The following is a 15,828-nucleotide window of genomic DNA, read 5'->3' as shown; positions in this document are numbered from 1 at the left end:
TAAAAACAACTTAGTGAATACTGCTTGTAAATAAAAAACTTGCTATCATTTTTCTCATTTCTCCCCTAAAGGCATTCAAAATAATTTTTTCTCTAATATTTTATTATGAACATTTTTTAAACATCCAGAAAAGCTTAAAGAAATGTAAGGTGAATATGTACCCATATACCCACCACCATCATTGCTAACATTTGCTATATTTTCTTTATCACATATCTATGCATCCATCAATCCAGCTTTTTTTGAATGCATTTCAAGGTAAACCACAGACATCATCTAACTCTCACTTAATCATATTAATAGATTACAGGGCTTTTTGCTGAGAAGAGGAAATAAACTTCCTAGAGGAGATATGTAATTGTAGGAAAGAAAAGGGACATGGCATTTGCCTTGTTTTTCCTCTGTATGCATGTTGGATTTCCTTTTTTCCCTCTCTCCTAGTTTTTACAACAAAACAAAACAATAGTCAGGAAGAAAAACCCTCACAATCCCACTAACCTAACACATTTTAAAAATAGGTGCCGGCCCCGTGGCTTGGCAGTTAAGTGCTCACACTCCGCTACTGGTGGCCCGCGTTTGGATCCCGGGGCGTGCACCGACCCACTGCTTCTCCGGCCATGCTGAGGCCGCATCCCACATACAGCAACTAGAAGGATGTGCAACTGTGACATACAACTATCTACTGGGGCTTTGTGGGGAAGAAAAGGAGGAGGATTGGCAACAAATGTTAGCTCAGAGCCGGTCTTCCTCAGCAAAAAGAGGAGGATTAGCATGGATGTTAGCTCAGGGCTGATCTTCCTCACACACACACAAAAAAAATTAATGTAACTTCTTAATTTTTCTATTTTCCCTTCTAAGGTTTATTTGTATTTTATGCATGTCTTTAAATAGATGCAACTGAAAGACAAGAGGCAGTTTTGGATTCTACATTTTTTATTTCACGTAATATCAATATCTCCCCTCACATTAGTTACAGTCCTTATGATCATTATTTTTAATGGCTACCTAATAGTCTATCAGGTTGAATTATCATAATTCTTAAAAATTTAGATTTTAATGTTACATTGTAATAAAAAATATAAAAAGGAACATATTCGTGAAGATAATTTCCCCCATCTTGACCTTTATAATGATTACCTTAGGATATATTCTTAGTAATGAAAATACTATTTTAATGATTAAGAGTATTTTTATGACTTTTTTTTTTTTTTTTTTTTTTTTTGTGAGGAGGACCAGCCCTGAGCTAACATCCAATGCCAATCCTCCCCTTTTTTGCTGAGGAAGACTGGCCCTGGGCTAACATCCATGCCCATCTTCCTCTACTTTATATGGGACGCCGCCACAGCATGGCTTAACAAGCGGTGTGTCGGTGCGCACCCGGGATCCAAACTGGCGAACCCCGGGCCGCCGCAGCGGAACGTGCGCACTTAACCGCTTGTGCCACCGGGCTGGCCCCTATTTTTATGACTTTTGATAAATATAATCAAATAATATACCAAGAGCACTATGCTAATTCAGTGACACAATGAATGGCTTTAAATGTTATATTTATGTATTTCCTTATTATAAAAGTAATTCACACTGAAAATATTGAAACATATAAAGAAAGATGATAACCCTGAATTCCACTACTCAGAGATAAGCATGGCTAACATTTTGGTAAAATTCCTTCTGTACAAGTTTACACTACCATGTTTGTCAATGTTATTTCTTCTGTGATGTGTCTGTGTCCATTTTAATCTTGGTGATATAGTCTAAATTACTGGTCTATAAATAAACATCTCTTTATAAATTAAGGCTATTAACTTGTCCTTTTGTTGTAAATACTTTCCCACCTTTTGTCGTCTGAATTTTAATTGTTTACAATGGTTTCTGATTTAAGAGTTTAATATTTTAGGTAATCAAGAATCACAACACTACTCTTTGTAATTTCTTCTACTGATTTTATGCTCTGGAAATATTTCAACAAAGTTGAGTGAAATATTTATATTTCCATCTAGTTATTTTGAATGGTTTTATTTTTATCAATAGATTATTTAAATCTTTTAGGAGTGTATGCTGATGTATGAAGTGATGAAAATTATTTTTATCCAAATAGTATTTCCCACCATATCTAAAAATAATACCCATAAAGTTTTTATACATACTAGGGCCTGTTGTAGAGTTATCTATTCTGGTCTCTATTATTTGTCTGTTAATTTGTATTATTCTAACTGTTGTAGCTTTATATACGGTTGTAGGGCAAGTCCCCCACACTACTTCACTCTCTATTTTCAACACTTTCTTTGTGATTTGTATCTATTTATTTATTTTTGTCTGATGATGACACAGGTAATCAAAAGATAAATTACTTGGTCAATTATTTGGCAAATATGTGGTTATAGGGAAGCGAGAACACAGGTGGCTCTGTAGTAACAGGTTTCTCAGAAAGAGAAGACAAGTCATGGTAACCACAAAGCAAAAACCTACTGTAGATAACAAAATATAAAGAGAAGGGAATCAAACCACACTACTATAAAAAAATCATCACTTCACAAAGAAGACAGTAAGAAGGGAAGAAAGGAGCATGGGAACCACAAAATAGCCAGAAAACATTACTAAGATGGCATTAGTAAGTCCTTACCCATCAATAATTACTCTAAATGTAAATGGATTAAATTCTCCAATCAAAAGGCATAGAGTGGCTGAATGGATAAAAAAAGACCCAACTATATGCTGGCTATACTCTTAACCAATGGGTCAAAGAAGAAATCAAAAGGGAAATAAATGAAAATGAAAATACAACATACCAAGACTTAAAGGATGCAGAATAAGCAGTTCTAAGAGAGAAGTTTATAATAATAAATGCCTAAATTAAGAAAAAAAATAGATCTCAAATAAACAACCTAACTTTACAACTCCAGGAATTAGAAAAAGATGCAAGTCATAAAGTCATTTTGGTGAACTTTACTTGTGAACAGAAAACTGAAACCTGGGGATCAAAGCAAACACGGTAAAAAGTAGCTCAGCATCTTAGAAGGATTATGAAGACCTTTAATCCGTTTTCTCTTTAGAAATTCTGCTTTTCCCTTTTGGTCCTTCCCTTTGGATTTGGGGCTGTTGAAAAAGTATTCAGAATCCACAAACTAGTCTGTGCTGTAGATCAGGGTTCTGAATGCCAAACTAGACTTCAACATATTTAATTATGGTTCATTCCTTAAAGGACAGAAAAAGCATACTAGAAGCCAAATACTTTCCAAGAATCTGAAATATATATACGATAACTCACTTAATCTTAGAACTTAGGACAGTAACAACATATGGCAAGGAGGTATCTTATTCAAGAGTATAGCTCACTAGGCTAATCTTGAGCTTTATTCACAAGACGGAAAAGGGTTCATAATCATAAATCATCGATATAACATAACAAATGACTAGCTTAAACTATCATCTCCAAAAGAGATCCTTGAAAAATGGCACATAAAACAGTGGAATCGTATGAATAGTTCTAGTAATGTCTCATTAAAACAATCAGGAAAAAAAGCAATGACAGCATTACTGGACCAAAAATGTTAGTTCTATGGGCTGGAATAATGTAATTTTTCCAGACCTCAAATTCTTAATATAAACTAGGGGTTGTACAAGATTTTCTTTAAGGTCCTTGTCAACTCTGAGATTTTATGAAATGAAAGATTAATTTTCTTGTTTGGGTGTCAACTTCACTGTCATAGATTTGCTGTTAAATCTCCCACCACTCCCTTTTTTTCATTTGCTCAGAAATTGTCCAAACTACACTGCTAAATGATATAGGAGGTGCCAGGACCCTGGTGTTAAGGAAAAATTTGTTTCTCATAAGTCATTTGGAAAAGTATATCTGGGTAAGAGTTCAGGGATTTTGCCAGATAAATTTACTGTTATTTCCTCCCAAGCTTGGTTAACAGTAATATGAAGCATGAGTCCTAGAGATTAGAAGGCAGTAAAGAAAATTAGCTTTAAGGAGGAATTACCAAAGAACTGGGGAAAGTAAAATTTAAAGACCAATGGACATCAGGGTTCAAAACAAAGCAATTTAAAATTCAGATAATCTACATGAAATGAGTAGTGAATTCTGTGCAACTGACATCATGCTATTCTAGTTATGACTTACAAGAGATTTATAACTGCTGTATGGCAACCCTATTAAATGTTTAATTAGCAACTCCTCTCATGTGTCACAGTCCAGACAGAATGTTAGTAACAGCATTTGCAGTCTAATGATGTATTTGTGTTCACTCTAGAGTTTGAATGTAACTAGACTCCAATTTTGAATCTAAACAACTTAAAAAAGAATGATCATGCTCAATCTAGCCTTATTATATCTGGTTCAAGCCAAAATCAACGTTTTAAGTCAACCAAGAGCGGCACTCTAGATAACTGGAGAAATACTCTGGACGAAAAGATTTAATTGCATTATTCTAGTACCTTGGGTCTTTTTCTGTGTAAAAACGTTCATTACGTTTGTTATCACCAAAAGTGGCTCGATATACATCATGACAGCGAAGGTTCCTCTGGAAGGTGTAGAATAAAACATCTTCATCTTCTTCATCTTTTACCCATTCTGAAAGAAAATAATTAAAGAATTACACCTAGCCATCTATTTACTGTTAAATACAAAAAGGGCACAGTGCATTCTAATTCTGAGTGCCAAAGAGAAGAGATATACAAGTTTATCCTGGAAATCTAAATCTAACATAGGTTCAACTGTACCTAACCTGTGTTATATATAAGCCAGAGAACTTTCCAGAGAATAAAATACTACTACACCAATTCTAAGTTTTCAAGAAGTTTTCAGTCTCAGGGTACTCAGTTTCTATAATAAGAGGTGAATGTTCAATATTTAGGAAAGACTTTGGTAAAGACATATTTGCTTTCAGATGAATTATGTTTAAATCTACAACCTCTAACTTTAAGTCTGAAGAAATACTGGATCACTTTCTCTCATGCCTAAATGTTTTCTGTCCACCTTCAAGCCACAGGATATCTCAAACTACCAAATACACTTTAATGCTGGTGTTTTCTTGATTTTACCAGAAACTGTCAATGGAAGTTTTCACACAATTACATCATGACTGTCACCTGGCTGATAGTGACTGTAAGACTTCTTTGTATAATATGCATCCTGATTTTAGAGAGGTTAAAATGTACAAAATGTATGTCTTAGAATCAACTAGACAGGGTATAATTTCAATTCACTGCAAAAGCATTTAAACAATGGAGAAATTTATGAAAGAAAATGAAAAGGGAGGATAAAGTATGAATATATGTATCAATGATAAATGATAAAATTTAAAGTTGGTTCTATTAGTAAAAATATCACAACTTCTATTGATGAATCAGTTAGTTCAACATGTTCTGAAGTTCCTCAGTAGTGACTTTGGGCAATTTGCTGTAATAGCTTGACAAGAGAATTAAAAAGTTATACCCAAGCTTAAAGATGAATAAAATATTAAGATACAACTTATATGCAAAAACGTATTCTAAATAAATTAGCAAAGAATTAGTGATATATCAAAATACACTATACAACTTGGACTCTGATTATAATCCTTTTAAAAACATGAACATGATTTTGGATATATCATTAAAGAAGGGATAGTCTCCTGAATAAGAGGCACACAGGGAGGTGTGGAGTCCACAGGATAAATGGATCAGGCACTCACCTTCTCATTCACTCACATGGACAAGTAAAAATGTTTCAAAAGTGTGGACAATTCTTTTACTGTTGCCCTTTCAACAAAGAAGACTGTTTTGGTTGGTGGCTTACCAAAACTGGACACATTTGGGAAAGAAGCTTCCATTGCAGGCTGATCACTGAGCTTCACAATTATACAGGTAGACGCTTCAGAATCTTCAGTTCTTATTTTGGCGGCTACATATTTTTCATCAGGAGCAACTCTGATACAATCAATGAAGGGCTGGTCTAATTTAAGTTCCTCCAAATTGAACAAAACTTCATAATTATCATTGTCTGCTGCATAAAGCAAAGGATGAAAGAGATAACTCCATAAGATGTACTTAAAAAAATTTGTAAACTGTTTATTTCCATGTTTTAAATTAGCATTCCCCCTCTATATTCTGGCTTCCTTCAGCATCGATGGCAGTTTGATTTGCATAGAAATTGGCATTAGTTATTTAATATTATCCTATGCTATTTGATATTATTCTATGTATCAACCTATGTGATATTATTTGATACAGTTATAGTCTAATATTTACAGACCATACAGAACCTAGAAAGTAAGAGAATGTAAACGACATTGAATAATCTAGGTCAAGTGCATAACACAGTACCTGGGATACAGCAGATGCTCAAAAACTGTGGGTTTCCATCTCCATTCTCCTCCCTGCCAAAGCTTTTGAGTGCAGCTGTTAACTATATCTTAAGCAAACCCAGATATTAAAAACTAGTCATTTAAAAATAAGAAAACTCAGAAATAATCTAAAAAAATACTTTCTATACTTCTAAGAAGTTAATATCAAATTTCCTATGAAAAATATGAAATCTGAAAAATCAGAGTATAGCATGTGCTGCCTACTGACGTTTCAGTCGACAATGGACCGCATATATGACGGTGGTCCCATAAGATTAGTATCATATAGCCTGGGTGTGTAGTAGGCTATACTATCTAGGTTTGTGTAAGTACACTCTATGATGTTCACAAAATGACGAAATCACCTAATGACATATTTCTCAGAACATAGCCCCATCATTAAGTGGCACATGACTGTATGTTAAAAGGAGAAACTGTGGTGTACCTTCTTCATCTTTGGAACGAACCAAGCAACAACCTTCTTGATAATAAACAAAACCGCCATGTTTAATCTGACAATGAAAAGAAACAAATGGTTTATTTAATAATTATAATAAATCATTTAAACACAATTTAATTAACTGTTTAATGGTCTGACTATTCAAGATGAAGAAGAAATGAGATCTATAAAAAGTAGACCTGTTGAAGTCTATGAATTAACACATAAAAAATATAAAATGGATCACTTTTTACAACATAGTGGTTAAGACATGGTTTTCTCTATCACTGGAGGAGTTCCTAATACATAAATATAAGAGGCAACAAAGAGATGGCATAACAAAATCTATGTCAGTTCTCATGATTGTACAAACCACTTTAGCTATATTTTTGGCAACATCTGACATCTGTAGTGAGATTCAATTGACCCCACTATGGGGCATCTTTAAGATAACTCAAAATCATGCAGATGAGAGGACTGGTGGCTCAGACTAGTCTGAAAACCCAGTCAGTAACTTTCCGAGATTCTTTCCTCTAAAATATGCTGTCACCACCAACTATTCATGGTCCCGATTTGATTTCACACAAAGCATCTTATCCTCCGTGGTGTGACAAATACAGACAATTTGAGATTGAGAGAATGAATATTACCAACATATCAATAGTGCTCTTGTCTAATACCTACACATTAAATGTAACTGATTGATTGATATGATTTCAGGTAGCTTAAGCCACATTTATTACCTGGTAGTTAGTGGCATAATTTGAATCTGGAATTTCTGATTCTTAACCTATCGCTATTTTGATTCTACTATGTACATGATTTTCATTTATAAGCTGTGGTTCTGTTTTCTTTTTTTTTTTTTTGTGAGGAAGATCAGCCCTAAGCTAACATCCATGCTAATCCTCCTCTTTTTGCTGAGGAAGACCGGTTCTGAGCTAACATCTATTGCCAATCCTCCTCCTTTTTTCTTCCCCCAAAGCCCCAGTAGACAGTTGTATGTCATCCTTCTAGTTGCTGTATGTGGGACGCGGCCTCAGCATGGCCAGAGAAGCGGTGCGTCGGTGCGCGCCCGGCATCTGAACCCAGGCCGCCAGTAGCGGAGCACACGCACTTAACCGCTAAGCCACCGGGCCGGCCCCTGTGGTTCTGTTTTCTACTCTAATGGAAAAATTTTCAACATGCATGTTCAGCCTGTTTCAACTCAATATTTATGGCTTTGGTAACCATAAAACGGTCAAACAAATACTTGGCTTTCATGGTATTACACTACTTAAAGTGAATTTCCTTTTATTAAAAAAAGTATACATAGAACAATCAAATACTTTTCAAATAATAAAGAAATTTGACTTAGTTTCATTTGAACTTCTCCTTAGAATTATTTAAGAAATTTGAAAACAGAATTGGTTGTTTCTAAAAACCAGAATTAACATAAAGTGCTTGGAAATTCATCTTGGTTTTGATTCTTACAATTTATTTTAAGGATCACACTCTGCTTATCCTTTGTTCTTTAAATTTTTCAGCATATTTTAAAGGCCAAACGCAGTCTAATTTTGATGTGGGATTATGTCTATAAATCACAAGGTATTTCATTTGTATCCTGACTGGTAATATCAGATTTTTTTTAAAAAAAGACATAAGATATCCTACCTCTGCATTGATGATTTCGTATTCTTCTTGTGGCTGTGTTTCTAATTTTGTTCTCACTTTTTCAAATGCATCCATATTTTCTGAAAGGGATTTTTCGTTTTCTTGTTTAATAGGCAGAAAATCCTGAAAAAGTTTTATTAGTATGATCATAATATTTCAAACTAGTAAAAAAACCTTTGCTTTTTAAGGATAATTCTTATTTCCTTTTCATGCAAGTACTACAATGTTAGGTTAATACCTATGAAATAATATGCACCTCACGGACTTTAAATGTTGTTTCTTAAGCTCAATAAATGATCTTCTCTTTTTCATTTAAAAATGTAAACAAAGAAAATAAGGTGCATACTTGATGGCTATACTATTAATTTAAATAGATAAGTCCTTAAGATGCAGAAGTACTAAGAAGTGCTTGGAGAACATTCAGAAATACCATAGGAAAGGTTTATACAAAATTAAGTAGTAAAGGAAATCCTATCAACGTTTACATATTTAATAGCCAGGTGTGTGAGGTACAAAAAAAAGTCTACTGAGTTCTATAAAGTATTAAAATACCTCCTAAAAGGAGGGAAATGTCAAAGAGAGAGGAAGATATTATCTTTATTAATAAATGTTCACTATTATTTTATTCATAGAAAGAGTTATGATAAGAAATTTGTCCTACTTTATATCTTCATTAGCCATAATCGTCTTCTCATGTGGGGATAAGGAATCCCTCAAATAGAGGGATTTATCAGACCAAAAGGTGAATTAATGCTTTATAAAACCGAGCTTCTCTTGAGTTTAAGGAAAAAATAATATATTCACCTTATAAAAGGAAGAACAAGGAAGAATAATGGAAAAGTAATGAACATGAGTAGAGATATAGATGAAAGCTAAATAAGCACTCAGTGTCTCATTGGGAATATCTAATAAACTAAGGGCTTAAGTTGACCTCCGCTGAGCATGCAAATTCCATATGAATTATTAACATTTGGATAAAGCAAACCTCAGTTGTCAAATTAAAAAAGAGTTCAAAAATTCAACACTGCACAGTTTTGCCTTGTTTAAGCAAAAGAATTCTAGCCAAGATTTTCAACATCAGCTTTCTGCCAAAGATGACAACTGTACAGTGATTTGTGCCAGAGGGGCATTAAGCCCTTTGGTAAGGACCTCCAACAGCTGGTAAATATTTATTTCACAAGTGTGTCCATGATACTTTACCAACACTGTAGAGAATGTAAGCTATAAATATAGTTTATATCACAAAGAGTTTACAATCTAAAATTAAATAAAAGAATAAAATAGAAAAATCACCAAAACAAATTAAATGGAAAAATAATCATTTTCACAAAGTTCTTCCTATAGACTTTTTGAGAAGCTTTATGATTTGGATCAGATTTAAATTAGCAACAATGGTTGTTATGGTAGTCTACATCATTCAGTCTCTACTTCAATCATATAATTAATATGCTTGAGTAATTATTTGAAATCTAAATACTGGAGGCTCATATTTTTTTTTCATTTATGTTTTAGCATTTCTACAAAATTTAGAGTTGATCTTTAGAGTAGTAAGGCAAAATATCTATATCAATAATTTCCTACTATCATCCAAAATACTAATCAGATCACTAGAAATCTATCCTGAAACTATACTGAGCAATACAAGCTGCCTTTTCATTTCTAGATATATGCTTATCTATTCTGTAATTCCCATTAGAATTTTTGAAGTAGAGTCACGATAGCTACAAAGAGTAGGTCTTTCTACCACCTTGCAGTTCCTGGTATGTTCTAGGTTGGGAGGCTGGGCTCTGTTACTTTTAAAGACCCATTCTTACTGAGAGCCGCGGCCATCGCGGGGCCAAAGGCAACAGAGCTGGGCTCTGCTCAATACCTGTCTCTTCTATTGTAAATTTATTTTACAATACTGATTAACTTTCTTCTGTGTCAAAAATCCAAATAAAGTGAGCTTATTTGAACCAAAATAACCCTGAAAGCAACAGGATTTTTAACTGCCTTAATGAAATGAAAGTAGAATTCAAGAGCTTTGTAAATAATTCCTCAAAAGGAATTACTCCCAGGGAAATTGAGATTTTCTATAATATTCATAAAGTATTCCAAGTTGTTTGTGGTTTTAGTTCTGTCCCAACAATAACCAGTGGGTATTTTAACAACACCAGCTAGCATTATCATTAGGGTATGCAGCTAAACCTATCCACTTTAGCCAAGTATCTTATGTATTAAGACTATAAACTATTAGTTTCAAGGACATATACTACCTAATGGAGCTAAGGAGAGCTTTAACTTTAAATTCTAAGAAGGTTACATGTATAGTACCACTCCATTAGTGGAAAAAAGAAGCACTCCTTCCCACCTTCCAGGTGGTCCACCACAAAACCATTTTAACAATGAAAACTTAGAAAATGGGAGAATGGAATACATTAACTTGATTATGGCAAAAATGTTGAACTCTAAAGACAGAAAAATGGCACAGTAGAAAGACACTGGACAGCTTTTAGTCATGATGGTGCCATTAATAAATGGCTAATTCCAAGCCTGGGGCAGGGAGAGTAAAAAGTAGGCCTAGAACATCCTGTGCCAGAAAGCAAGGAAGTGCTCAAAGATGAATGGAGACCTGTCAAAAGGACACAAGGGCCAGCTTGAAGGGGTTCCTACTCACCACATTTGGGATAATTTGAGCATCAAGAAGAATAATCACTGTAACTGATTATAATAAAATGAAAAAACAAAAATTCACAATAATTTGAAAACAAGCAAAACTAAAATAAAAAAATAAAAAGAGGGTACAACAAAAAAGCAAACTCTTCTTTATAGACTAATACTAGCTAATACATGTAGAAAGAATAATAGAATTAGAAAATCATAGCAACTCTCAGTGAAACAACTGATTAGGGTAAAGATCATTAATGGTTGTAAAATTCATTAGGTGAAATGATGTTGGGTAATACAATACTTTCACAGTACCAAAGTATTATCCTACAGATTACTTAGTAATTGCGAAGGGAATAATGCCCTTTAACAATGGAGAGAACAGGCAGTTATCACCTTAACCAAAATTATCAAGCTCAGCATCATTAATAGTGGGACAAGCTGACGTTTTGTGTTTCCCAATACAATGCAATATGAAGAATTTCAATTTAAGAAGACAAAAAAAGAGAAAACAAAGTAGAAGAAGGGAAATAAAATTAATTTGTTTCAATGAAATTGATAAAGAAACTAAAGAGATGATCAACAAAATAATAAGCTGGTTCTGAGGCCGGCCTGGTGGTGCAAGCAGTTAAGTGTGCGCGCTCCGCTGCGGCGGCCCAGGATTCGCCGGTTCAGATCCCGGGTGCACCCCAACGAACCACTTGTCAAGCCATGCTGTGGCAGCGTCCCATATAAAATGGAGGAAGATGGGCATGGATGTTAGTCCAGGGCCAGTCTTCCTCAGCAAAAAGAGGAGGATTGGCAGATGTTAGCTCAGGGCCGATTTTCCTCACAAAAAAATAAATAGATAAATGAAAAGCCAGTTCTTAAAAAAGACATATATAGCAAAACTGATCAAAAAAAGACATAAAGAATATTAGGAATGAAAAAGGTAGCACAATTACAGATATAATAGAAATTTTTAAAAATCACAATAAAGTTATTTATGCTAATACATTTGAAAACATAGATAAAAATGGATTATTTTCCAGAAACTAAATGAACTTAGGTTCAAAAACTGACTCAAAAAATAGAAGAGCTGTATAAGCTAATAAATACCAAAGAAATTGAATTGGTAATTAATTGTCCCCTTCTTAAAAGAAACACCAAACCCAGCCACCTTTAAAGGTAGCTTTCTTGAATCCTCAAGGAACAGATAATCTTTTCATATGCCAACTACTTAAGAAAAAAAGGTCAACTGTTTAAAACTACTCAACTTATTTTACCAGGCTGATATAACCTTGACACCAAAACTGGACAATGATAATACAAGACAACTAAAAATCAATCTTGCTGTAAAATATGGATTTTAAAAACCTAAAATATGATAAAACAATACATTTTTAAAAAGCATAAAACAAAAACAATAATAGTAATAATAAAACCCTATGTGATCAAGTAGGATTTATTTTAAGAATGAAAGGATGGTTCAACATTAGAAAAACCTATCAATGTAATCTAACACAAATAAAGCAGATAAATCTTAGGGCCATTTCAATTAATGCAGGAAAAAAACCAGAAAATAATCAACATACTTAAAAAAATGATAAAACCTTAAATTAAGAATAGAGAGAAACTTCCTTGACTTGATAAATGGTCTGTGTTATTTTACCCAGGACCATACTAAATCCATAATTAACACACCTGAGTGTATTTGGATTAGCACACATCTTATTTAGCAACTGTGAAACACTTTTCAAGAATTTTAATGATATTCATTTAAAATATCTAGTTACACGTCCTGTTTATTTTGTTATTTAAAAGTGATTGTTAAATGAAGGAAAGTAATTGTTTCCTACGTTCCTTGCCTCTAATTCCTCTCCTCCCCCTTCTCCTGAGCCCAGCAAGATTTCTGCCCTTCTCCCTCCACTAACTGCTCTTGTCTAGGTCACTCATGGCCACCACATTGCAAAGTACAAATGTTAATTCTAGGTATTCATACTACTTGACCTATCGGCATCAAGACACAGTTTATCACTTTCTCCTCTTAAAAACACTTTTCTTCACTTGGTTTCCAGGACACCTCATTCTCATTGTTTTCCTTCTATTTCACTGGCCCTTCTCAGTCTCTTTAGCTGGTTCCTATTCAATTCCCTTGCTTCTTAACATGGACATGCCCTGGACCACTTCTTATTTTTGTTTTGTTTTGTTTGTTTTTTGTTTGTTTCTTTCTTTGTTTTTGTGAGGAAGCTCAGCCCTGAGCTAACATCCATGCCAATCCTCCTCTTTTTGATGAGGAAGACTGGCCCTGGGCTAACATTCGTGCCCATCTTCCTCCACTTTATGTGGGACACCGCCACAGCACGGCTTGACAAGTGGTGCGTTGGTGTGCACCTGGGATCAGAACCCAGGCTGCCAGTAGCAGAGCGCGCGCACTTAACCGCTATGCCACAGGGCCGGCCCCTGGACCACTTCTTTATCTATTGTCTGCACTAATTCCCTTGGTGATCCCATCCAGCCTCATGACCTTAAATGCTATTTATTTGCTGAGGATTCCCAAATTTATACCTGTAGCCTGAACCTTTCCCCTGAACAAGCTGAACTTGTATATCTGACTACTCAATATTTCTACTTAGATGTCTAATAGGTATGCCAAAAAATGTCCAAAACTGAACTTCTAATCTCCCCACAAAAATCTCCTGTTCTTCAGGCAATCTTTCCTATCTTTATAAATGACAACTCTGTCCTTCCAGCTGCACAAGTATAAAAGCCTCAGAGTCTTCTTCATCTTTCTCTCTTGCCACAACCAAGTGATCTGCAAAACCTGTCAATTCTACCTTCCAGATAATATCTAGAATCTGACCACTTCTCAACACTTGTATTGGAACTACCCTGGTGGTACCAGTATCATTTCTCCTTTGGATTACTGCAAAAGCCTAAACGCTCTCTCTGCTTCTGCCTCTGCCTTCCATAGTGTATTTTTTTTTTTTTTTGCTTGAGGAAGATTCGCCCTGTCAGCTAACATTTGTGCCAATCTTCCTCTATTTTGTATGTGGGTCACCACCACAACATGTCCACCGATGAGTGGTGTAGGTCCACGCCTGGAACCGAACTGGGGCTGCTGAAGCAGAGCGCACCCAACCCAACCACTAGGCCACAGGGCCGGCCCCTCCATAGTCTATTTTTAACAAAGGAGCTAGAGTGAGCCTAAAGTCAGATCATATCACCTCTTCACTCAAAACTCCTCCAATGGTTTTCCCATCTCGCGCAAGAGGAAAAACAAAAATCCTTAAAATGGTCTCAAGGTCCTAAAGGATCTTGCCCCATTACCTTGCTGACCTCATCTACTTTAGTGCTTCTACGCCCACTTTACTGAGCCACACTGGCCTCTTTAATGTTTCCTGACACGTCAGGCTTGCTCCCACCTCAGTTTCTTAGAACTTGCTGTGATCTACGCCCCAACACCTACTTAAAGCTATTGCTCAAATGTCATCTTCTCAGCTTTCTCTGACCACCCCACTAGAGTAACAATTCTCCCTATCCCAACACAGCCTATTCATTCCTTCCGTCTTACTTTTCATTGTACCTATTGCCTCTGATGTACTTTGTATTTTAATCATATATTTCTTTATTCTTTACTCTCCCCCTCCCTAGAACGGTAAGCTCCATGAAGGCAAAAATATTTGTTTCCTCTGCTCAGTGCTATATACCCAATGGCTAGAACAGTGCATAGCAGGTGCTCAACAAATAACTGCTGAGTTGAATTAAACACAGACAGCACAAAACATAAAAATTTTAAAAACCTCTAACAAAAGATATCATAAACAAAGTGAAAAGACATAACACAAATATGGAGAAAATATCTACAGCACACATAAAATACAAAGGACATGTAAAGAACTCTTATGAATCAGTAAGAAAAAGGTAAACTCAATAGGAAAAATGGTCAAAGAGCAAAATAAGCAATTCAAGAAGACAAAACCAATGGGGTTAATAAACATAAGAAAGAATGCTCAACCTCATTCATCAGGGCAATGAAAATTAAATGACAACGACATACTATTTATCCACCAGAAGGGCAAAAAGAAAAACGTCTGATAATATGAAGTGTTATTCAAGATACAGAGATAGAATTTTCATATCTTCCTTCCTAGGTTGAGTAAAAGATAGTTCTATCAATTTAGAAATTAACCTGACAAGAAAATTAGAATGTGAATACAATCAGAAATTCTAATTCTAGATACAGACTCTAGAGAAAGACTAGCACACATGGATAAGGAGATACATACAAGATTGTGCTTTGCAGTTTCTTTTTTATAAGTCTGAAAGTTGGACACAACCTACATGCTTGTCCAAAGAAAACAGATTAATTGTGGTATATCATACAATGGAATACTACACAGCAGTCGTAATAAATGACCTAGACATACATGTATTAATGTGAAATCTCAAAATCATAATGTTGAGTAAAAAAGCAAGTTATACAATTGTATGTTATTTATATAAAGTTTCAAAACATGCAAAACAATACTATGTGTCATCTGTGGATACCAATACACGTGCAATTTACATAAAAACATACACGGAAAGAGATTAAGGACAATGATCACCACTGGGGAGGTAAGGAAGGCAATGTGATCAGGGAAGTACACAGGAGTCTTCAAATATATCTGTAATTTTTTTTAGTTAAGAAAAAAGTCACATTGAGTAGTGGGTACATGGGTATTTGTTATGGTATTCTCTCTGGCTTTGTATATATTGGTAATAATTTATAAAAAAAGGTAT

The 15,828-nt window shown here is 34.8% G+C and overlaps 1 protein-coding gene across 6 annotated transcripts in view; it reads right to left on the bottom strand.

The window, feature by feature from the left end:
* PREPL (prolyl endopeptidase like) overlaps window positions 1–15,828 on the bottom strand; it is a 43,986-nt gene that overhangs the window by 18,592 nt on the left and 9,566 nt on the right. For 5 of the 6 annotated variants that reach the window (XM_087436822.1, XM_014792316.2, XM_004436696.3 and 2 more), the window contains 4 exons: window positions 8,419–8,541; window positions 6,775–6,841; window positions 5,783–5,989; window positions 4,441–4,576 (listed from right to left, as the gene is read on the bottom strand). In XM_087436822.1, coding sequence (XP_087292948.1) covers window positions 4,441–4,576; window positions 5,783–5,989; window positions 6,775–6,841; window positions 8,419–8,541 — 533 coding nt within the window. The remainder of the gene's footprint in view (window positions 1–4,440; window positions 4,577–5,782; window positions 5,990–6,774; window positions 6,842–8,418; window positions 8,542–15,828) is intronic. The other variant, XM_014792315.2, reaches the window with a different exon arrangement.

The sequence above is a fragment of the Ceratotherium simum genome, chromosome 11 (assembly GCF_057802395.1).
Source record: "Ceratotherium simum simum isolate JZ-2026a chromosome 11, ASM5780239v1, whole genome shotgun sequence".
NCBI lineage: Eukaryota > Metazoa > Chordata > Mammalia > Perissodactyla > Rhinocerotidae > Ceratotherium > Ceratotherium simum.
The sequence above is the reverse complement of the archived record's forward strand: the minus strand, read 5'-3'. Positions and strand labels throughout refer to the sequence as shown.